The 24,311-nt window shown below is 41.2% G+C and overlaps 2 protein-coding genes and 1 long non-coding RNA gene across 3 annotated transcripts in view; 1 reads left to right on the top strand and 2 right to left on the bottom strand.

Annotated features, from left to right (window-relative positions):
• The window catches only part of MYF5 (myogenic factor 5), a 2,579-nt gene extending 2,212 nt beyond the window's left edge, over positions 1-367 (bottom strand). The window contains 2 exon segments of the mRNA XM_006774712.2: position 1; positions 3-367. The exon segment at position 1 is cut by the window's left edge and continues 123 nt beyond it. Coding sequence (XP_006774775.1) covers position 1; positions 3-367 — 366 coding nt within the window.
• Positions 368-7,344: 6,977 nt separating this feature from the next.
• Positions 7,345-9,524, bottom strand: MYF6 (myogenic factor 6). Its single transcript, XM_006774711.2, has 3 exons — positions 8,915-9,524; positions 8,527-8,617; positions 7,345-8,294 (listed from the first exon to the last, which is right to left on the bottom strand). The coding sequence occupies exons 1-3, from the start codon at positions 9,431-9,433 to the stop codon at positions 8,176-8,178; spliced, it is 729 nt and encodes a 242-aa protein (XP_006774774.1). The 5' UTR covers positions 9,434-9,524; the 3' UTR covers positions 7,345-8,175.
• Positions 9,525-10,017: 493 nt separating this feature from the next.
• The window catches only part of LOC107184819, a 46,273-nt gene continuing 31,979 nt past the window's right edge, over positions 10,018-24,311 (top strand). The window contains exon 1 of the long non-coding RNA XR_001515729.1: positions 10,018-10,049. This is a non-coding gene — a long non-coding RNA (uncharacterized LOC107184819). The remainder of the gene's footprint in view (positions 10,050-24,311) is intronic.

The raw sequence follows: 24,311 nt of genomic DNA, 5'->3' as shown, positions 1-24,311 counted from the left end.
TCTCCACCTTGGGCAGCCTCTGGTTGGGGTTGGTCGTGGTGCACCTCTTGAGCGTCTCGAAAGCCTGGTTGACCTTCTTCAGGCGTCTCCGCTCGCGCATGGTGGCCGCCTTCCGCCTGTCCATGGTGGTGGACTTCCTCTTGCACGCCTTGCAGGCCCACATGAGGCAGTGGCCGGCCTGGTGGTGGCCCGAAGGTGCTCGCACGTGCTCGTCCTCGTCGGAGCCCTGCAGCCCTGCTTTGTGCGCCCCGAAGGCAGCCACCTGAGGCTCAAACTCGTCCCCGAACTCGCCCTCGGGGGACGGGATGCAGGAGCCGTCGTAGAAATACTCAGAAGGCGAGAACTGGCAGCCTTCCATCATGTCCATCCTTTGTGGCGACGCGGGCGGTGCACCTGGACAGCAGCGAGAGGGATGGGGAGAAACTGGAGCCTGGTGCCGCTGGGGCCGGCAAACCCGGCGAGGCTCCCGGGTCGGTTTCTCTGGTAATTAACAAAGGCAGGCGCCTGGCGGCCCGGGTCCGTCCTGGCCGGGGTTAGGGCTCCTTATATATTCTTGAGGGAGGGAGGCCGGCCCCAGTGGCCAGGCACTATTAGCATATCCCACCGCAACCCCCGCCGGGGCTGTCTGGGCAAACCCCCGCCTACCCTCCAGAGACAATTTGCTGTTCGCTGCCCCTTTGACGCTAATGGTTTTACTGCCTTTCTGCCGGGGCCGGGCTGGGGGACGGTCCCCGACCGCTCACTTGCACTCTCTAGATTTGATTCGCTCACAAAGTGTTGCACACAAAAGAAACGAAGGAGTTCCAACTTTTGGCCGTTGCGCGCACAATTTGGAAAGTGTAAAAGCCCACCTGCCTACCCACGCCTGGACGAAAGGAATCACCTCATTCTTAAGCGCTTGTTTCTCTTTTTAATGGACTTTAGTTATCTCGGGATTTCCTTGTGTCAGTGGACCGGAATAACAGTTGCTAAAAACTTGAATGGACACTTTTAGTCATGGACTGAGTTTGGATGGTTCCATTTCGTTCTGATCAGATGGTCATTTTCTCAGTCCTGTGTGATTGGGGGCAGGCGGGAGCTCTGCGTTCTCTCTGCGTGTCTATTCATCTACAAGGAGGGGTGCTCACGGGCCAGATGATGGGGAAAGTCCTTCCTTTCCCCCTTCCGCACGCCTTTCACCTGGCCTCCTCCTTGTACCAGGCCTGCCCTAGACCCCATGGGGCCTGCACTCCCACAGCCGCATCTCTGGCATTTGCATGAGAAGAAACGCAGTTTTAGAAGGTGAACTCCCTTCCCAGGGGCGCGTCTCCTTTCTCCCCCTCTTTCTGCCCCGCCCTGTCCCTTCCACAGACTAAACAGCCAAACCGAGCTTTGGGGTCGCTAATTTTCTGCTTTCAGGCAAACTAACACCGTTACAGATGCATCCCAGCTGCCAGTACAGCGATCCCTCTCAGCTCGTGTAAAATTTCCAGCTCAAACCCTGAGCAACTTCACACACTCCCGCGATAAAAGCCTCCCCGAAAAGCCATCGTCAGAGGGCCTTTGAAACTTCGGTGGGTAGAAGAGGAGAGGGGAGGGCTGTCACTTCAGCAAGAATAAATCTATTAATCAGCTTTTGCCAGTCCTCCTCTGCCCTTCGCCCACGTCCAGATCACTAGGGGTTGAGGGTCCTGCTGCTTATCGGTAGGAAAAACAATTGATTAAGTTTACACAAACAGACTTAAGTAGGCTGGGGTTTTGGATCAGAGCTTGCAGTCCCTGTTAAAACAGGGATCTACAGTAAGTGTTGTGGCTCTAAAGTTACTTGGGGTAGTGTGGTGCTTTCCTTTCTACGACTTTTCCTGAAATTATTTTCCTAAAGGAACCCTGGCTGGCTGATCCCATGTCCGCAGGGGCCAGAGAAGTGCTAACTTCCCAGGGTGAGATCCGCTCTCCAAAATGAAGGCCAGGGACTAAAGCAGGGGCGGGAGTGCCAGGCACTAAGGTTTGCTACAGGGCGCTGGTCGCAGTCCCTCGCCCAGGTTTTGTCATCCCTAAGGCAAAGACGCCGCTACCACCACACGTTGCACACCCAATTGTCTGGCCAGTGGGAAATCCATCCGACCTTATTTAGGACTATTAGCAAGTGGATGCCTTTGACATGAATAGAGTACCCAGGGCTACAGCAGATAACAGAATCAGTGTCCTCAAGGACGCAGGAGGAATGAAGGCTGTATCCACCCAGGTAAAAACATTCGCATCTGTGCCCGTTGCTACCTCTGAAATACTATAGCGGGGAGATATTCTCACCCAGGGATTCTCGGCCAGATCCCACAGGTTCTGGCCCGCAGCAATGCCAGCACTTTCTCTGGGGATGGAGCTCAGATGTTAGCACACTGGCCTAAGCTCAACGGAGTTATGTGCAGGTTTATGATTTGGGCAAAAATAAAGTTGCTCTTAACGTTTAGGTGGGAGATAGAAGTTGGGCTCCTGCAAGCCTTCCAGCTGATTTCTTTCCTCAAGGCACCGATACCCAACCCCTCAGCGTGGGATATTTGTAGCAAACAATTATTAAGACTTTTCTATTTGTCGAAGCACGTTCTCAACCCTACTCACGTATTCATTCATCTGTTTGCTCCTTCCAATATACTATGGGAACTACTGGTTTTTAGATTCACTTTTTAAAGAGGGTAATCAAAGCTCAACGAGGAGGTAGTCATTTGCCACAGGCCACACAGTATTGGCAACTAGGCAGTCCTTTGTCTAACTTAGGCTTCTAAAGGTGAATGGTGTTTGTTTCTTTTTCTCCCGACTCAGGCACCCTGCGCCTGCTTTGCACTGCAGAGCAGAAACTCCAGAAACTCGCTGAAGCGGGGTGTCTTGCCCTGCACTCCGGGTCCTGGGAGGAAGCTGTCGCTCCAAGGCTTTGTCAGTAGTGGTAGTTCTCAGAAGTCAGTGCTGTCTTTGGTAAGGTGATCTCAAAACAAATTTACCAGAGTGCGGCAGGCGAGGGGAACTAAAGAATCCAAGAAAACACAAGAGCCTGGCGGCTTAATGGGACTTGCTAGGCGGGGAGACAGGGTCCTGGGTTGAGGACCCTTGGGATTCAAGTGCTGAAAATAGGATCTCAGAGCACCAAAGTAAAAAAGAGAGAGAGAGAGAGAGAGAGAGAGAGAGAGAGAGAGAGAGAGAGAGAGAGAGAGAGAGAGAACTTTTAAACTGCTGTCAGGGGCCAGAGGAGAAAGATCAAAAAATAGGAGGCAGTATACATAGGAAGCCAGCACCTCAAAGATGCCTAGGGCTCCCAAATTCAGGAGCGGTCCCGCCGCTCTTTTCCTAGGGAAAACATGTGAGAGAAAAATGGGAAACTGGGTGAGCGATACAGAGAAAAAAAAAGCTTTCTGAGTGGAGAAATTGAACAGAGAAATATGAAAAAGTTAAAAACCACTTAAAAATATCTGCTGGTTATTGGGGTATTCTCTTTTACTCAAAATCAGATTAGATTCTGGCTTTTGTTCCTCATAGAAAATAATAAAAATACAAACTCTTTTCTACTGTTTCTCCAGAGAAGTGGGACCTCTTACAGTAGAGAACACTCACGTGTGTTTAACTAAGTAATCAGGATGTTAGAAATGACCTGCCAGCGTTGCTAGGGAAGCCCCAGAACAGGCAGGTGAGGGGAAGAACACCAAGCTCTGGCCTGTTGTTATAAATGACAGCCCGCCAGGGTGCTGGCGAAGCAGACAGATAACTTAAAGTTTACATTTTACGTTCTTAATAACAATAAACACGTTTGTTTTTCTTATAAGGTAGACTTATAAGAAGGTTTTAATTGCATAGACCTTTAAGTAATCATCAACTTGTTTTTGTTGTGTGTGTGTGTGTGTGTGTGTGTGTTTTAAGGTAACCTATTTTAGTTGAAGCATTATGGCAATAATCTTAGTGTTGATGGACAGACAACACCAGCAAAATGATGCTCAGAGCTTCCTTTACCAGTAAAATTTGCCTACCTTAGGAAGTTTACATACTTCTCTTAGTTGGAGAAGACATACCCAGAGAGATACATACATTTCAATTCACTTCTGCCTCTACCTGAGACACTGTCAACTCTTGGACAAAAGGAGTTGTTCCAGAAAGTTTTGCTTATTATATATGAGTGCACAATGTGCTAAACAATTTCAAACTGCCATTAGCTCTGGGAACCAGGAACACCTAAGTAAACACATTAGTACCTGCCAAAGCTGCTGGAAAAATTTGTGGAGAAGACAGCTGAGGAAGACATTGGCCTCTGCTTGAATTCGAAGGCTCCCAGGAGAGATCAAAGGCCTAAGGAAGGACTTTCAGCAGCCTTGAGAGTAGAGAAAGTAGCCAGTTCTGGCAACATTATCTTGGTTCCAACAGCAAGCACGGCATAGCCATTCCATCTCATAAGCTGACTCTGAACAAGGCTAACAAAATGGCTTTTTTCAGAATAAATCCTCTAGGACCAAGGGTCATCTTTTCTAACACTTCTTTTGAGTTTAAGGGAGTCATTATGGGGTCTGTTGGGGAAATGTCTTGATGGGTTCGCTCTTTGAGGAAAAACCATGTTATTGCTAATTTATTAATGCATTAAATTAGGAAATGATATGTTCAAAGTTTAAATTAAAATACTTAAAAAATATTTTTAGCTATGATTTTCTGGGAGGATGATTTTGAGATAAATAAGTGGGATAAAATATTACTTAGAGAAAGTACAAATAAATGCATTGTAACTTTAAGTAAAAAATACCTTTAGGTTAAAAGTTACTTTAGCAACCCAAGACTTCTCTGGCAGTCACAAGAGTAGTTGGGAACAATGAATTTCAGCACCAACTCCCACCCTGCCCCAAACGTGTGAAAAAGTAAAAAAAAAAAAAAAAGATTATATTAGACATAAGTGAATTTCTACTACCTTCAGGCTTGGAATTCAATGATTCAGGTGTGATAATTAAAGATAGAGAAAGCTGACATTTCATGTTTTGCAAATTATTTCTATAGTAATATAAAACAGAAAATCACTCCTTATTTCATACTTGATAACTTTATGCCTGTCTCTGAGAGGAGGGTCAGTTTAAATCCCAAATTACTGATCTTTACCAAGTTATTACATCTTGATTTTCTGCTTCCATGGTCCTATTTGTTTTGGCTTTGGCCTTAATAAAGATTGTCATCATTAATGTCCAATGAAAACACTTTAATTGCAAACACACCAAGGATTTCATTGGAAAGCCTAACATGTTAAATATAGCAATGGAGGTCACATGAAGTCTTTGGGAAATATTTGCTCTATTTAACGAAGAGACTTCTGTAGGCAAACCTATTCTAAACAATTTCTCAAATTACCCAACTAGGAGAGATAGAGAGGATTTGGTTTGCAAAGACTGAATCAAATCTATCAGCAAGTAAAGTCCATGAATTGAAAAAAAGCATTCTGCTGCTGAGCAGCTTAAAATGCAAATTTTATAAATATGTGTGCAATCATAAATTAGTTCACTTGGTCGATTATGATATTTGATTTCACTATGGCATGAACTTGATTTTTTAAAAATATAGGTGTGTGTATATACACACATTTCAGGGAAAAGCCTTATTGATTCTCAGGAAAAAAAAACCCACATAGATACCTAAAAAGGGTGATTAATGGTTATACACACCTCCCAGACATATTCACACGTGTCCTGATTGGATCATTTGAAATGCTTTCCCACTTATTTTTAAGTTAAATTACTACTCTAAGGTAGGGTTTACTAGCTAATCTTTCTTGAGACACAGTTTTTGGTAAATAATTGCCAAAGAGAACCAAATTATTCCACAGACAATGAATGTTCCTTCGTATTCACCAAGGCTTCTTTTTGGGGGTGCATGGTGATTGGGAGAACAAGCCTTTGATATCAGCTGGCTCTGAGTCTTGCCTCTATACTTACAAGAACCTCTCTGCCCCAAAGAGTCCTTTTCCCTAAACTAGATGTGACCATAGTACTTCTCTTGCAGCCTGTTGTGAGATTATATGAGCTAATATGTAAAATGCTACAAATGGCTCCTTCAGGTGGCTCTTGGTCTCATTGTCATTAATACTTTCCCCTACAAAGGCTGGATCGGAAGGAACTGTGGCTTTAGGTGGGAGAAAAGCCTCCTGATGGCCCATTTATATTTATGAATGAAAAACAGAGAGAGCTGGCATAGAGTGTTTATATTGCGCCCTCTTTTTTCTAAGCAGCTTACGTGGGCTATCTCAGTGAATCCCGACAGCCCCAGGAGTTGAGCGCTATTATTGTCCCCATTATTTTATAAATGAAGAAATGGACGAAGAGAGCAGCAATTACAGTCCAAGGTTACCCAGTAGCAGCCTGCATTCAGTCTAGCTTGTCAGCACCCGCAGAGGCCGTTTACAAAATCCACTAACACTCCCGCCTGCTCTTCTCAAACCTTTGAAAGGGATTCCATGTCAATGTCAGTTTTCGCTGTGAAACCTCCTGCATTTTAAAGGCATTCTAGGAGAAATTAGAGGCTCAGAAAACAAAGTGGCCATCACCCTCAGAGCGGCCCTCTGAGATGGAAAGGGGGGCAATTCCTGCTCCAGGCCTGAAGGGGGCGCTGCCTGTGGCGGTATCTGAAACTGTGTTGTGCAACAGGAAGGTCCCGAAGGGCGTGTTAGGAAGCAAGGTTGGGCTGGGAAATACCGAATTCAATTTGATTTTCACATTTTCCACCTGAGGACGGACTGGCGGTGAGGATACAGAGGGAAGGGAGGAGTTGGGAGGGGGAGTCCGCCGGAAGGTGCCGTTTACAGAATGCAAGAGAGAAGCCCTGATTCCAAAGAAATGGCTCGCCCCTCTCCTCTGCTTTACTTCCCACTGCGATTCTTGGTGGTCGCTCCTGCCTGAGGTTACAGGATAAACAAACCTGGCACACGTTGTAAAATCCTCACCCTGAGGAGCTCCCGGGGAGGCAAGCCTCTCTGGGGCTTTGCTATTTGGCCCAGCTAAGAGGTTTCATGTGTGTTGTTGTTGTCCTTTGCCCTCGGCATTTAACCCTTCCCTCTCCCGAAGCAACCCTTCCTCACCCCGCCTCAATAGACTGTCTCCTTCTTTTCTCTTTCTAGTTGGAACACTACCCCAGGCCACACCAGGCCTTGAGGATAGCCCGGTCTTGTAGCCACCAGTTTTAGCTCAGGAAAACTGGGGAGGGTCCCTGAGACCGGGCAGTGCAGCCCCTGGGGGCTCCAGGTCAATGCTTTTTATGCAAGGGCGGGGGCCTGGGGAAAGTCAAAGAGGGAAAGTCATTCGGCCTAAATTAGCTGGAGAGCTTTTAGAAAAACAGGCGAAGAATTTTTGTGTGGCAATCTCTTGCAACAATGAGATTTTACTGGATTGAAAATTCAGTCAACTTTGGGTAAGCAAGCCTCACCCAGAGCTCCAGGTACAGGACAGAAACAGAATGAGAAAGTATGCTGATACAAGAAAAAAAGGACATTTTCCTTCTGGATATTAGGTATAGAAAAGCAAACAGTTTCAGACATAGAAAAACAACCCATTTTCCTTCCTTTAAATCAGGCTTTAAGAAATTACCCAGATAAATGGGCTGGTGTGATGTCTAAATTAAAATATGGCTCTCTATATACCTCAAGCATATTTTTTTTCCAGCTGAATCAAAATAGGGCCAACTTTATTCATACAGAAACTCATTTTTAATATTACAATACCAGGATCCTCTCACATTGTATATACAATACATGTTACTTTACAATATATATTTCTTAGGTTTACATATAAAATGACAGTACTAAGATTATTTACAAATATACATTCAATACCCCTAACATTTAAATGCAACGTTCCCACTTTGTATTAGACAGGAATGAACTTCTTTTGATCATGGCACAAAAGAATCACCGTAATAAAAGTAAATATATTATAAAACCAACCAAACAGTAGCAAAGGAAGGCTGCTAGACCTACGCCACTCGCTGTTCCAAAAAATTAAAGCCCGGAGCCCAAGGCATCCGAGTCTGCACAACAGTTTCGGAGAAGTTTCTTTGTGTCTCCTTCCCTTTCATAAACTTCTGCGGTCTGGGTTCCTAAATGTGAATGTAAAGTGAACTAATCCGAAGGATTAGTCGAAGGAGGGAGGGTGGGATCTCCCTGCTGCCGCGATCATCCCAAACGCCGGCTCCCAGTTACTTCTCCACCACCTCCTCCACGCAGGGGAGTTTACGCTCCTCCGAGGAAATACTGTCCACGATGGAAGAAAGGCACCGAAGGCTGCTTGAGGCCGAGGAATCAATGCTTGTCCCTCCTGAGCACGGAAAACACACAAACATAGCAGCCAAGGAAGGCAGAAGAGGCAGCCCCGCGCCCGGCTCCAGGCCTCTCAGGCAACCCGGGGGCGCAGGGTCCCCGCGCGAAAGGAGCGCACTTCTCCCCGGGCGCGCGCGGCCCGGCTGTGGATCTGAGCCTGGCCTGCCCCGCGCGAGCAACCAGCCCCCTCCCGGGGTGTTCCCTAGCGCGGCGCCCCTGCTTTCACTTACCTTCCTTGGCAGTGATCACGAGCCCCCTGGAATGATCCGAAACACTTGGCCACTGGGAGCTGCAGGTGCGCAGGAAATCCGCACCCTCGAGCTGGAGAAAAACCAAGGCAGCAGATTAGAAAATAAACATCGGTTCCGGGGATGGGGGTGCCTTTGTGGGGACGTCTCCCCTGCTTCCTCGGGCCGGGCCGGGTGCGCATTTCCTGCCTATTGCAGGCACCCCGTGTCCAGGGGTCACTGGGGGTTCATTAGAGAGGGAGCTGGAGGGGCGGGCGAGGAAGGGGGACGGGAAAAGAGAGAGACCCAGCAGCTGGCTGGGAAAGCCCCAGGGAAAGCGGCTAATCAGACCCTGTATGCATTCCCCTGCCTGGGCAGCATGTGGCCTTACATTCTCTTGTTTGGGTCTGTAGTTAAAGGGGTCCACCCCCAGCTCCTGCATTTTCTCCTGCTGATCCAGGCGGTGCAGCAGGTCCTGCAGCCGCTCGATGTAGCTGATGGCGCTCCGCAGAATCTCCACCTTGGGCAGCCTCTGGTTGGGGTTGGCCACAGTCCTTCGCTTCAGAGCCTCGAAGGCCTCGTTGATTTTCTTCAGCCGCCTCCTCTCGCGCAGGGTGGCGGCTTTCCGTCTGTCGGTGGGGGCAGATTTTCTCTTGCAGGTCTTACAAGCCCAGATGAGGCATTGGCCCGGACAGTGGGGAGGCTGTAGGCCTGGGGGCGCCAGGACGTGTTCCTCTCCGCTGCTGTCGCTCCCAGCTTCCGGGGGCATTTGGTCCTGGCAGGGGGATAGGGTACCATCGCTCCCTGGATACAAAGGAGAGCCCTCTGCCACTTCTAAGGGCTGCAGGGTAACATTTTCCCCGTCCAAGTAAAAGAAATAGGAGCCAGTTTCAAAAAGGTCCATCATCATGTTCTCCTCCTTGGCCTCTGACTCAGTCTGAACTGGGTGATGGGCTCAAAAACCCAGAGGAACCACCCAGATGGCATTTAATTAGTGCGGTGACATAAGTCACCCCAGCTTTATATATAGTAGCTCCTGAAACTCAATCCAACTTTTAGCTGTCATGGAGCATCAGTCTCCCAACGTGGTTACAGCCAGTGCTCTCTAGAACATCTAGTCTGAAAGAAAACTGAGAAGTGTCACCCCCAGAATGAGGTGTCAATCTACATGCAGGACAGGTTAAAACAAAATTCCCGGAGAGAGCCCCACAATTTAAACACAGAATCCAATGCTTCCATTTGGGGCAGTTTAAATGCTAACCTGCTTACAGGACAACTTCAAAACAACTGGGGATTAACACTGCCCCATTCCCCTCCCCCAGGCTCATCTGAATTCTAAGTATAGATCCATGATGAGAGATTTCAAAGGCAATAGCCATTGCTCCAAAATAGCCTGGGTAGTATTTGCAGAGTGGTTCAGTTCTTTTCTCGCCTGTCTGTCAAAAAGATGCTATTCCTGTGATTAAACCATTACAGTCCTTCAAAGGGTTTACATGACTTTCAGGCTGCGGCCTCAGTAGCAGCAGGTAAATCTCTTTCCTCTCTTTTAATAAGGCAGTTAGATGGTTTGGGACTGGAGGAGGTGGTTGGAGGGTGCTCAGATTCCTTCCTTTGCTATCTATTTTTTTTTGGAGTGGTGGCAACCAAACTCTGAATTCTGTATCCCTCCTAGGTGGCACAGCAGTACCTATGAGGTAAGGGGTGGAACAGAGCATGTGAATGCAATACATGTAATAACGTGTTTAAAGATCGTTTTTAGTGGAAACAAGACTTTCACTAAAACTAGACGATGTTTCAAGACTCATTGTGGCCCCCACTCCAAGGTGCCTCTGTTATGGCTCCTGTTCTACACAGCTTTTGCGTTGGTGTGCTCGCTGTCCATTGACTCCAAATCAGTTGTTGCATAGGATTCAGATGAGAAAGGCAGCCCCTGAAGCACAAGCAAGGCATCAGAACTTTAATTACTGCTTCCCTATGGTCCAATGCACGCAAGTGCGGTGGTTGGAAGGCAGTACAATGTAAGGATGAAGCGCAGAGGCCCTAGATTCTAAGGACTCCCTTGACGTCCTAGCTTCGTTCATTTCTATTTATGTGTGCACAGGTAAGCATTGGTCTCAATTTCTTCAAGATAATAGCAGTTGCTTAACAGAATCTTGGTGCGGATTTGATCCCATGATAGACATGGGAAGCCCATAGCCCATATTAGCTGCTAGATAAGCGTCAGTGCATAAGGCTATGTCGGCTCAGACAATTTCTCAGCAAGGAAACAAAGCACAGCTATTGCAGAGGCTTCCTGTTCTTTTCTTATTTTTTTCCTCGTTTGTTATTGTATTCTTTCCTTCCTCTGTTTTCTTTTCTCTTTGTTCCTTTCCTTTCCTTTCTTTTCTTTTTTCCCCTTAGAGTTCTGGAAGGGCCCACTCCACCTGTAAGTGGCCTTTGAAATGAGAATCAGCTGGTTTGGGCCTGTATAGTCAGTGCCTGAAAAACTAGATGGAAACCAAGCAGTGATAATTATAGGCTACGTTCAATATGACTTCACTCTTTTAAATGAATAGAGTGAAGACAATGCCAGGAGTCAATGGTCAGACAATGTAGGAACTAGCTACACTTTCCAGCCAAGTCGCTTATTCAAAAAATAATTCTTCAGTCTCTTTATATTGAGCCACAGGTGTTAGGTTGACATTCGGGGCTGTTTTTATGTATTTGTTGTGCAGCTGAATAATTCCTTATCAAATTTGAGAATGAATCATTTTTTTTGGAAAAGCAGGGAGCATAGGTAAGATTAATAATAAAAAGATACGTATTTTGTGATAGTTTCTCCTATTTACGCCAGCACCCTTATTGCGGTAATGTCAGCAGGTAAGACTGCAGACTGGAGGCTCCAACAAACAGGACAAACATCCATTATGGAAAGTTGCCCTGTGCTCTTAACCACACTCTTATGCTGCATTTTATAATGTAAAGATAACTTAAAAAGGCACGTTTAACCAATACAATTACATAGCATAGTTGCAAAGATTACTAAGATAATAATAACTAAAATTCATTTATTCAACATTTTTGGGGTACCTACAAAGTGCCAGACCGTGTCCTGGATACTACGGATAAAGAGGTGAAAATGATCACTTGTGGAGTCTGGATGTAGAAGGGTGGGTGAAATTGACAATGATATATAAAAAAAAAAGTGTGTGGAGGAGAAATGGCCCTGGAACTGGATTATGGCTGGCCTAAATTTTAATCATTTGGGGCCTATGAGGGTTTAGTCAATTCTCACACCTCAAATTCCCAATTTTTTAATCTATAAAATTGATACAATGACAAAAGATATCATACTCTCAAAGACCGAAATAAATATGACATTTTCAAAAATGCAAAATCACTTAAAAATGTTGCACACTCTATGAAAGTACTTTTTATTACTTTCTTAGATATAGAGAAAAACCGAGATAAGGAAAATATTGCTTCTAAGGAATTTTGTTGCTTGGATAATAAATATAACATTTAAGGTGGTATAATTCTTAGACTCACCACTGATTTTAAGAGGTTTTGGAGAGATGTGAGAGTCTGTACATCATGAGTTGCTAAAGAATAGGAAAGTGTGCTCTTCCTCTACTTTTCCCTCATTCAAGTGTTTCCACTTGAGAAACAGTGAGTTCAAAATGTACAAAGAGAAGATTCTAGAAAAAGGTAGAAAAATCTTTGAGGTGCTGATCAAGAATAACCTCTCAGGCATTTCAACCTTCACTATCAAATGATCATTTCTTCTCAAATTACAAAGTTCCTTTCCAACATTTTGTAGAACGTAAGTCAGCAAAATTAGTGTTGTTGTTCATTTTGGTCTACACTTCTCTCTGTTGTTGTTTTGGGGTGGGAGTGGGAGGAGAGAAAAAGGAAATGCCAGCTTGGGAAATAACCATCCTTTATTAGATTAGGTAATGGGAAAATATGCAATGATTCCAAGTGAACTAGTGAACTCTTGGAACTCCAATTGTTTGCAAAATATGAGATATCTGTAATTGCAATTACATTATTTTTCAGAAGAACTTGGAAGCCACAAACCTTGACAAGTGGTCAAAACAGGTTTATGAAAACTGAAATCCCCTAGGTTTTAAATAATTGAAATTACATGTTTAAAAATTAGGGGAAAAAGTAGATAATAATAAGAGAACAATAATATTAAGTTTTAATAAATTACTTAACAGATCTAAAACAAGGTTAGTGATTGAGTTTTCAAATAGTTTGCCACCCCATTGTTCTTACTTTACACTTAGGTATCTGTAAATGCATTTTCTTTCTATCATCTTTATAACAGATTGACTATGTACAGTTCTCTGCTTGAGAAGCAGTGGGAGGGAAAGGCCTATGGTTCTCACTCTGGTGGATTTTAGCTCTGAGCCTTGGGGATAGTGGTGTATGTGATGGAAAAACAGAGCTCTGGAGTAAGACAGAATTACAGTCCTCGCCATTATTATATGTTTGAAGCCTCATTTTTCTAAGAGATCAAATGGCATATATAACACATACATCATAGGCTTGTTGTGTTTTATATAATATATTGTTGTGCAATGATGTATGCTGAGTCCATGATATGAAATAACTCAACAAATGTGAATTTCCATTCTTCTCCTACTCAATTCATAAGGCCTCTTATTGAAATAGCCATAGTGAATTAATTGAAAAACCTAGATTTGGTAACACTGCTGTTTAAAATAACTTTAAGGATTTATTTGTTAATGTTATAATGGAAATGAAAATATTGAAACTAGTGACTTAAATCATAGTGTTTCACATATTTTGCCCTCAACATGTTTCCAGTTTACTGGAGGACAGCCATTAATTTAAAAATCATACAAAGAAATATCTGAGCAGGGAATGGAAAGGAATACGGTTCTACACGAGTGTATAACAATGAAGAGTTTGTCATGAATGGGAAGCTTGGGAAAAGATGATTGGAGATAGAAGTTACTGAGATGTTAGGTTGATATTTCTAGGGAGCAAAGTTGAAGCTTCATAGCAAACCTGGGGACTGAGAAGGTGACAGTAAGAGGAAGCGCACGGAAGAAATAGACATGGGTGAGGGCTTGTTATAGAAACTGGCGAAGATCTTTTTTGTGGGTTAGGTCTAAGGGATATGACTATATTGTTGCATAGTTGTGTTCAAAGAAAGCAGTTTCAGTTATGGCTAAGAACGTAGGACTGGGGGATAGACAGGAAAAATGATGATACTGCAATTTACCTAATCTGCGGACAGTTTGTGCTCAGAGATTACCAAACACTGTGGTAAAAATAGGTTTGACTTAGACCCATAGAACATTCCAGTATTGAAAAGAGAGAGAAGTGAGAAAAGGGTAGAATAAAGAGGGGGCTCGGGAGAGGAGGAAAAGAAAATGAGAAGAACATAATCCACCCTGCAGATAGAGAAAGGATCAACTGGAAAGGCCAGTGAGGGTCTCAATAGAAGGTGAAGGAAGCCCTGCTGCCTGAAGGGGAAAATTCAGAAGAGTCAGATTAATGCTTTAAAGTGGCAGTAGCTAAATGAGTAACGAGAACCTGTGCACCTGTAACTTACCTCATCTGCAGAGAGTTTGTGCCCAGAGATTCCCAAACATCGAGGTAAAAATAGGTTTGCACTTAGACCCACAGAGCATGCCAGTCACTTCACAGGAGCTGGGGGAGGAGCACACACCAAGCAGAGGAAAAGGAAAGATTTTTTTTTTATTTTTATTTATTTATTTATTTATTTTATTTTTTATTACAAAGGGTATTACATATGTGTCCATTGTTTCCCCCCGCCCTAGGAAAAGGAAAGATTTTAAAGACCAAGCCTTTGCAATCTCCAGATGGCGGCCATGAGAAGTGACACAGGGAAATGAGGATGCTGTGGAGCAGCCCTTTTAAAACACTTCCAAAGACATCCGGTGGTGATTTAAATCACTAGTTTCATGGAGGAACCAGCGGGCTGCTCTTCAGAGCTTCCATGAAATACATATTTTGCTCTTTGCTCTCACCCCTAATTCCCTTCCAATCGGGAGCAGAACATGACTGCCACAAAAACCTGTATTTAGTTCACATGCTGCTGCAAAGTGCTACTTAAAGAGGCTACTGCTCATTTCTAAGTTTCTAGACGTAATTTCCAGGGAAGGAGACAATGAATGCTCTTCTACCTGAGAGACAGTCCTTGGTGCTTAAAAAATGAAGTCCTCTTCATAATTCCCCAGGCTCCCCTACTTTTCACTCAGGTTTACGAATTTTGAGGTAAAATGTGTGAACCAATAGAATCTTTCAGGTTAAGTATTGCTTCCTGGTGGGTTACCAACTGCCACGGGTTTGCTTAGGGTGGGTGCACCCTAAGCTCACCTTGTGCTTTAAAGCTGGGAAAATCCCGGGCAAATCACCCTCCTTCCCAGAAAAACAGAATAGACGCTGTTCACAAATAAGAACTATGAGCAGAATGCAGAATAGATAATGTAAACTTTTTATTTACAAAACTTACAGTGATTACAAATGCAGGGTTTGGTGTTAGATCCAAATTTTAGGTCCAGTTCTGCCACTTGCTAATAGTTGACCTTAGGCAAGTTATATCACTTCTCTAAGTCTCAATTAGCTAATCCGTAAAGTGGAAATACTGTTACTTTATAAGGTTGTTTTAAAGATTAAAAAAATGTCGATGAAGCATTTAATAGTGTTAGCACAGCAAATTCTATGTGTTATTTAACTTTTGATTGAAGAAAAGAAAAAATCACCCATCTACATGTTGCTCAATAAATCATATTCTGCATGTTTTTTTGCTCACTATATGAACAAAAATTGTATGTAATATGATATTACATAATATAAATTTTTTATTATAGGATTTAACAATATAAATAAATGCAACATAAATATAATACAATATTGGGTCTGTCACTTAAAATATTACATAAATATTTTATGCTACAAATGTTTAAAATGTCTAAGATGTATAAAATGATTTTTCACTATTGTTTACGTCTTTTAAAAACTAAAAGAATTGTTATATTCAGATAATCCGAATTATAGTAGTGTCTGGTGTTACTAACTTGCTAAGCTAAACAGATGTCTCTAGTATAGAATGGTTAGCCAAGTATTTTGTTACTGCCCTCCAACTGGCTGGTTATGACATATTGTCTAAAATAGTTGGTGCTTTAATGCCTATGTCAGAGCCTACTGTGACAAACAGTCACCACTGTACAAACACATTTATTCCATAAAAAGTTTTTCTACCAGTTTGGAAGGAAAGTTGTTTAATCAGATGTACACACACATTTTATACTTTTTCAGAAGCTTAGACATTTTTGCCTTCAAACAATAGGTGTCAGTTTTGATAATATTAAGATAGAAAAGTGCCAAAAGTTATAATATGTTTAATTGCATATAATCTGGAGCTTTGTAAGTATCTGCATTATATGTTTTACATATCACTAGTCACAAAAAAATTAATCATGTTAAGTTTTAGCTTCCCTTATTTCATATCTGAGCTATATGTAATTGGTAAAGCCTTGCTATGTGATTTTACAACATAATTGTGATCTTTTTATTAAAGTATATAAATAGATTTTTCATTTTTCTGTACTTAAGTATAAACCATTATGAGATTTAATGCATTTGACAATAAAAATTCAAGAATTGGTGCTTTTAGAATATAGATAAAAATATATATATATAAATGTCTTATTTTGTAAACTTGTAGCCATTATTAAACAGAAGAGAAAATGTAGCAGGCCCTGAAATCCTTAAAAGGAGTGATCTCATTACCTGTTGTTTTACCAAGTGTGTTATATAGTTATCTTTATTTTAAAGAGAGAATAACAAAGCAAAGAGAAATTAATCTACTTGCCCAAGGTCACATGCTTATAAACTAAGTTCTATTTCCTGTAATTACAAAGTAATTATTCTGAGCCTGCTTTTACTAACCAATAAAAGAATAGTCTTCAGTGAAAAAAAAATCTAGGATAAACTAATTTAGAGGACCTTTGAGTATTTATTTGCTCACCTGAAGGGTAAGTTACATTTTTCTACCAGAGTGACTAAGAGAGGCACTACTGATAGCTGTTGGCTGATATTTGGACCTGCATGCTGTCCCCTTGGGAAATAATGATGCAATGGTGTTTTCCACGTACACTGCCATGTACAGACAGTCTGTCCCAGAAGTCACAAAACGGATGTTCTCATAAAAATGCTTGAAATCCATGCTCTATTTCATTATTTAAAATATATATAGTAAGACAGCAAGGCAGGACCTGGAGAGCATTATGCAAAGCAAAATAAGCCAGTCAGAGAAAGATAAGTATTACATGATCTTACTCATCTGTGGAATCTTATGAATAAAATAAACTAACAAACACAATAGATCCAGAGACATAAAAGCACGGAACAGACCGTGGAATCTCAGAGGGAAGGGAGGGGAAGGTAGATGGATGGGAAGAGATCAACAAAAGAATTTGTATGTATATATGCATAACCCATGGACACAGACAATAAGGTGGGGAAAGATTGGGCAGGGAGGTGGAGGCAGGTTAGAAGAGTTCAATAGGGGAAAAAGTGGGATATATGTAATACTTTCAACAATAAAGATTTTTTAAAAAAGTAAATTTTAAAAATGAAGCAAAGGGAAAAAGATGGAGTAGTTTAGCCTATTTAGGATAGGGCCAAAGTTGGGTAGAGAGACCATACTAAATAAGTCTTGATTTATGCAATGCTCACATATCTGTTTTTCTCCCTTCCCCTTTAGTTTATGCCACTTGCAATAGCCACAAAGACTAGAATTGAGGGATTTCAGCAGATGGAGGTGTCTGGAACAAATATGACATACTCCTAATCAAAAGCTATGTGCTATTGAGTTGGCTCTGACTCCTGGAGATTCTATGAATGAGTGATGTCGACAATGTTCTGATCTCAACAGTCCTGCTCAGCTCCTGTTGACCCATTCCTATGGCTTCTTTAATGGAATCAATCCATCTCATCTTTTGTCTTCCTCTTTTCCTCCTGTCTTCTTTTGTTCCCAGAATTACTGTCTTTTCTAAGAAACCGGCCTTCTCATGATGTGCCAGAAGTAGGGCAACTTTAGTTTTGTTATTTTTCCTTCCAGCAATGTTTCAGGCTTAATTTGCTTTAAGATCCACTCGTTTGCCTTTCTTGTGGTCCAGGGTATCCATAGAGCCTTCCTCTAACACCGTATTTCAAATGAATTATTTTTTTCTTCCTATCATCCTTCACAGCTTTCACATCCGGACATAGAAATTGGGAATAAGAGGGTGTGGTTAATTTTAGCTTTGATCTCTAATGACACATCTTTGCTCAAAGGCTATGATTTACCTATAATCTGTTGGGCAGCCATGAGTGGTCAATATATAACCTCCTGATGTATTTGATGATTTGATGCTTAATCAGTTCCTTCCTGTGTTGACAAGCATAGGCTACACCTACTTTATCTATGTTTCACATGTTTTCCAAGACATTTGCTTTTATATTTAGTTTCATCTATTGTCCTTGTTTTCTCCTCTATTCTCTATGGTAAAATTGAATATTCTTAAGTAACAGAAAATGTATAATTTTTATATGCTTGTCAACTAGAAGTGCTATTTCTTGATGTTTTTAGTTTCTTAACTAATTTGTTTGAATTATGTAACATTAATCTGTCTTTATAAAAGTTTAATTTCCTCTAATCTCTAATTGCCCTCATTCATCCCTTGTTTTTGGCTTATTTTTGAAAGTTGATATTTTACTTATTTATAGCCCCCAAACCCAAACCTATATTCCACAGGTTTATGTATTTCTTCTTTGCTGAAGAAAAACTATCACTTACTACAATCCTTCTTGGATTTTCAGATTTCATGTTATGTTACATACATTGATATGATTAACTATTGAGCAATAGATCTAAGTTTATTTCACATTATCTGCATTTTGTATTTATTATGTATTTTTTTAAATTCGATATAACTTTTTTCTTTTAAAAATACATCCTCTCAAATGTTTTGTTAAGTTAACAGACTTGTTAAAAGAACAGTTTTACTCATAGACACAGACAAAAGTGTGATGTTTAACAGAGGGAAGAATGGTGATGGGGATAGGAAAGGATAAAGGTGGTCAATAGATGGTGACAGAATATGATTTTACTTTGGGTCGTGGGTACACAATGTAGTATATTGATGACATATCATAGAATTGTTTTTCACTTGAAACATATGTAATCTTATTAACTATTGTTACCCAAAGAATTTTAATTAAGAAATAAAATAAAAATAAGTAAAAGAGCAGTTTTAGGTTTACAGAAAAATTGAGCAAAAGGTTCAGAAAGTTCCAATTAAACTCTTAGTTCTTCCCCATATGAAATGTTTTTAAAATTCTCCTTTTATTCTCATTCTTTTTTTCTGTCTGTTACTTAATGTCTTTATTTTGTGCAAAATTATATGTTAAATTTAGAAAGATCAATGTATTGCTTGCCTTCACAGAGTTTACAACTTATTTAGAGGTATGAGTTGTAACTTTTGAAGCAGTAATACAACAGTACAAATTAGTATACCGGTACAGTGAAATTCCAAAATGAATAATGTTGGGAATATGGCATGAATGAAGGGTTGTTTGAATGAATAGAGGATCTCATGGAAAAGTCGTTTTCTTTAAAGACCTAGAAAGATGGGCAGAATCTGGATAGTTGATGAACATGAAAGACAGGGCATGTTCAAACTGTGATGAGAACGATTGGTAGAACAGACCTAAAAGTATAAATATTGTGACTATTGGGGCTAAGCTTATAGGGAGAGGAGAACCATAAACATTTTTGAGCTTATAAAATTGCATGTTTCTATTAGTCTTCCATGGAGATTTGTAGTGGTATCCATTGTGGATTGGGAATAGGAGAGTCTTTTCCAATTGGGTGTCAGATATTTTAGGGAAGCTTTTTTGAAATTATTGAAATGTCTAAATGCAACTGTAGTCAATAAAATTAAGAGAAAGAAACAAATACTTACCTTGTCAATTTCTATAAGTGAGCACATGGAAAAAGGCATTTTAGATCTTTTGGAAGAACAATTTTATTTTTAATCATGTTCATATGCTGAAACAAATTAAATTTCCATATAATTTTTGATATATTGTGTTTATTGATATAATTTACATTAAGGTTTGGTTTAATAGATTATTTTATATATGTCATAAAGAAAGTCTTTATTAAGAAATTCCTAAAAAAAAAAAGAAATTCCTGTAATATGTCTTCCTAAGATAGAGAAGGAATATACTTCAAATTTTCAATCAATATTAACTATCTTCTAGTCAGATTTAATAATCAAGGGAAAAATGTTTATTTACTTTTATTACTATTCATTTATTAGTTGACAGAATAAAAAAGATTTAGTTTTCAATGGTGCTACTACTAAAAAAGGCTAGAATTTAAAATATTTTAGTTCCAAATATTTTTTAAACTCACTCAGAAATAGTTTGGGCTTGAAAGAGTCATTTCTTTCTCAAAATGGTGGGTGAATTTTGGTCCAAGAATTACCACATTGGCTGAGGGTAGAATTTCTTTCTAAATTTGTGTCCAAGAAAACAGATGATCACATGCTGTTGGAGATCAAGAAACTGAGTTGCATACATAGCCCTTCATAAAGTATTCTTTTCTGCTAAACACAGACTAATGCGAATTGTGACAAGCATGACTCCTATGATGTATATTTGTGAAGAACGGTGTTCTTTTCATACAAACAAGAGCTCTATTAACAAGGTTCCTTCACTCCACTTCTCACTTCCAAATCCTCTAGGAATAGACACCAACTGTCCATTTTGACACTCGCTCATTAATTTCCGTTCAGTAGAACTATTCTCCTCTACTCAGCTGTTGTAGCAATTTAGAGTTTTAAAGCTTTTCTGATATGGCTCTTTGTTGAACACTGTTTCTGTGTTCCGAGGACCATATAACACCAGCGCCCTAAAGTATGTCGCAGTCATTAGTGTAGTTGGCCGCTTGCTTCTCTCCACATTCTCACAGAGGGAAATGTTAGCTTGACCTCTTAAAACGTGAAAAGCGCACAATTAGTGCTCTCTGCCAAGACTCAATGGTCTTGATGGCAGTAAATCCGTGCCAATGCTTCCTTTCCTAACCGGGAACCTTCCACACACCTGCCCTGAGTGGATCCAATAGCTCCGTAGTTATAAACTTATAGAACATCTATTTATTTTCTCTTCCCCCACTCTGACTGGGAGGCACATGTGGGCATATTCTGAATGAGCCAGGACTGAAAGCAATAACAGATCCCGGGAAACAGAGAATGACTGTTGTATCTCCTTGTGAAATGTCGTCAACCTTGATAATTTTTATTCGTGATTGGGAAACCCCAGCACTTTGAGGATTTAAGAGCATAAAAATGAATAATAAATGGCTATAGATGAGTATACTTGTTTTGTACTAAAATGAAGTTGGACCGTGCAGTGGTATGACTTTTCCATGGCAAAAGCTCTTTTCTTGTGTGTCCGTTTTTGTTTTGGGTTAGTGAGAAACATCACGTCACGAAGAAAGAATGCAAGCCTCAAGGGTTGCTTTGCACGTTACCAATCTGTTGCGCTATTCTTGGCAATTTTTGTATGTGAAGTTCGCAAAAGACAGCAATTTTTGTTGCTGTTATGCTTAAAAATAATATGTATGATAGGTGATATTGGCTTGTTTTAATATTCTTTTACCATTTTATTTAGATCAATTATGTAGTTTAATCTTTTAGATTTCATAATATGTCATGATGCAATAGCACTAAGAACATATATTACTTTTTTAAAGAAGTAAATAATTTCAAGATATTAATGCCTTAATGTTCTATGTGTTATTCTAAGATAGCTAAGACTTCTTAGGTTTCAAACTTTATTTTTACTTCTTTGAGGATTTGGTATTTTATATAGCTTTCTAAAATTCCCATAACAGAATTTTTTTCTTTAATCTTATCCATTTCACTTCTCGAGGAAGCTTATTTTTTCCTGACTTTGAAGAAAATCCTAGTTTTCTCCATGGAATAAGTTATCTTTTGAAGATTAAAGTGATGATTAAAATCCTCTTTTGGACATATGATAATACTATAATACTATTTTTGGCAATGGCGTGTTACTTAAAGAGTTTTATAAATACATTATCTTAGCAATAACTTCAGCCACTGGAAAAATGAAGCATGATCTTCTAAGACCTTATAAGATTAGTGTGAGATTTCCTGAGGGTGCAGTAATTTAGCTCTACCTTCAGAAGTGGGCAGCAAGACTTTTCTGGGGCTTTTAATAGTCTATCTGGAGTAAAGGCAGACAATGGAGAGAGAGGAGGGGCTACAAGAGAGGCAGGGAAGAAAAAAGGGAGAGCGGAGGGAGGAGAAGGAAAGGCTGGAAGGGGAAAGTGGGGCTGGGAAATCATTCTGAGTTCAGAATTGACCACTTTAACCAACTCTTTAAAAAAGTGTGTTTTACAGTTCTTAATCTTATCGCCTTTCTCACTCAGTCCCAATTTCCCCTCCCCTCTGGTAACCATCTGTCTGCTCTCTGTATCTATAAATCTCTTTTTATTTTGTTTGTTCATTTATTCCACTCTTTTGGTTTCACATATAAGTGAAGTCATATAGTATTATCTTTCTCTATCTGACTTATTTCACTGAGCATCATACTGACTGTTTAGCCCACAAAGTAGTCCCAGGAATGTAAGGTACAGAATAGAGAGTGTAGTCAATAATATTGTAATAACTATGTATGGTACCAGGTGGTTACTTAAAATATCGAGGGGAGAACACTTTGTAAAGATTATGATTGTCTAACCACTATGCTGTACACCTGAATTAACACAAAATAATATTGAATGCCAATTGTAACTGAAATATAAAATTTTTAAAAATAAATGGAATGTAATAAAAAAGATCACATTTTGAAAATAAAAACATACTTTGGAATTATTTAAAATTCTTAGCATTACTGGGTTGAACAAAAGGCCTTAAGCTAAAGCACATCTTTTTGTTTTTAATAATTTTCCTCCTTTTATTTATTTATTTTTTTTTAAAAAGTACTGGTGAGCTTCTTGTTCCTGGTCACCCAGCTCCTGAACACTTGGCTTTGAAGGTATTGATGTTCCTGGTCCCCCTGTCAGTGAGTCACTGCTTCACCCAGCTGACCCCAATGGGAGTGCCAAAGGGTCATGTGTTGCTACCTTTTGACCTCTTGAGCCCTGCTGGTTCAGGCTCCCCTGGTACCTGAAGGCTGTAACAAGAGTATGGTACCCAGCACTGGAAAGAGTAATCCTTAACGTACCTCTTCATATTTTTTTAACTTTCTTCCGTATAAAGTCTTGGCTTTATAGTAATCAAAATATTTTGCCAGTGAGGAACATCCTATATAATAAAACCCAAATATGCAAATCAACTGAAGGCGGAACGACTGGTCTCTATGATGCGCACTGACCACCAGGGGGCCAGACACTTGAGATTTAAAAAACCATCCTATATAATAAAAGACTAATATGCAAATTGACCAAACAGCAGAACGACTGGTCTCTATGATGCGCACTGACCACCAGGGGGCAGACACTTAATGCAGGAGCTGCCCCCTGGTGGTCAGTGCGCTCCCACAGGGGGAGTGCCGCTCAGCCAGAATCCGGGCTCATGGCGGTGAGCACAGCGGAGGTGGCAGGAGCCTTTCCCACCTCTGCGGCAGTGCTAAGGACCCCTCTCCCTCCTCCAGTGCACGAATATCATGCACCAGGCCTCTAGTGTATAAGAGGACTTTGAAATGATCACAGTAATCTATATAAGGTGCTAGTGAAATAATCAGGCTTTAATAAACTTCTTAGGAAAGAACATATAATGAAACACTCAGTAGAGTAGGCTTTCCTTTCAAATGACTTAATGTCACAGACTTTTGAATGGATTAACTTATTAAATACTAGAGGCCCGGTGCATGACTTTTGTGCACTGAGGGGTGTGGGGGTCCCTCAGCCCGACCTGCACCCTCTCCAATCTGGGAGTTTCTGTCTGTCTTTGTAATCATATGAGCAAATTGTCTGAGACCCCAACTCAGTTTGGTTTGTTGCTCACAGAATAATGGAGGCTTTTTTTTTTTCTTTGCTTCATTGATGGAGATTTCCTGGAAGTTTTAGGATATCTTCCCTTTAATTTTTCCTAGACACTCTGATTTTACTTATGTCTCTCACCTTTGCTTTCCCTCCATCCCCCACCACAACAGTAACTTGCTCCAGGCTCACTTTGCTCTAGTGTCTAGGAGATCCGTCTGCCACCAGAACTACGATTCCCAACATTCCTGGTGCTCCCCGCGCTCTGGGCTTCCGCTTCTGGTCCTGGGGCTGCCACCAAAACTACTATTTTCAGAATTCCTGGTGCTCCCAGCAATCTTGGTTTTCCCTTCCTGTTCTGTCTCTGTCCCATGGCCTCCCACTCTGCCAAGTCCTCCAAGCCACCAGCTCTCCCTCTCTACTCTCCGTCTGGTGGCTTGGGGAGCCAATTTCCTCAAGCCGCTCCACTCTCTACTGGCTCTCCTGCTCTGCTCTACACCTGGCGCCTGTGTATGCAAATTAATCTGCCATCTTTGTTGGGTTAATTTGCATACTCACTCCTGATCGGCTGGTGAGCATGGTAGGGGGACAGTCAATTTACATGTTTCTCTTTTATTATATAGGACTAGAGGCCCAGTGCACAAAAATTTGTGCACTCAGGGGAAGGGGGCGTCCCTCAGCCCAGCCTGCACCCTCTTGCAGTCCAGGACCACTTGGGGAATGTCCTCCTGCCGGCTTAGTCCTGATC

This window comes from Myotis davidii, unplaced genomic scaffold (genome assembly GCF_000327345.1).
Source record: "Myotis davidii unplaced genomic scaffold, ASM32734v1 scaffold26, whole genome shotgun sequence".
NCBI classification, from domain to species: Eukaryota; Metazoa; Chordata; class Mammalia; order Chiroptera; family Vespertilionidae; genus Myotis; species Myotis davidii.
This window is presented reverse-complemented; position numbering and strand designations above follow the sequence as displayed.

Coding starts and splice junctions, on each gene's coding strand:
- MYF6 (XM_006774711.2), bottom strand. CDS start 9,433: ATGATGATGGACCTTTTTGAAACTGGCTCCTATTTCTTTTACTTGGAC. Junction 8,618..8,914: donor ACAGACCCAAACAAGAGAAT/GTAAGGCCACAT, acceptor GTTTTTCTCCAG/CTCGAGGGTGCGGATTTCCT. Junction 8,295..8,526: donor CGTGATCACTGCCAAGGAAG/GTAAGTGAAAGC, acceptor TTCCGTGCTCAG/GAGGGACAAGCATTGATTCC.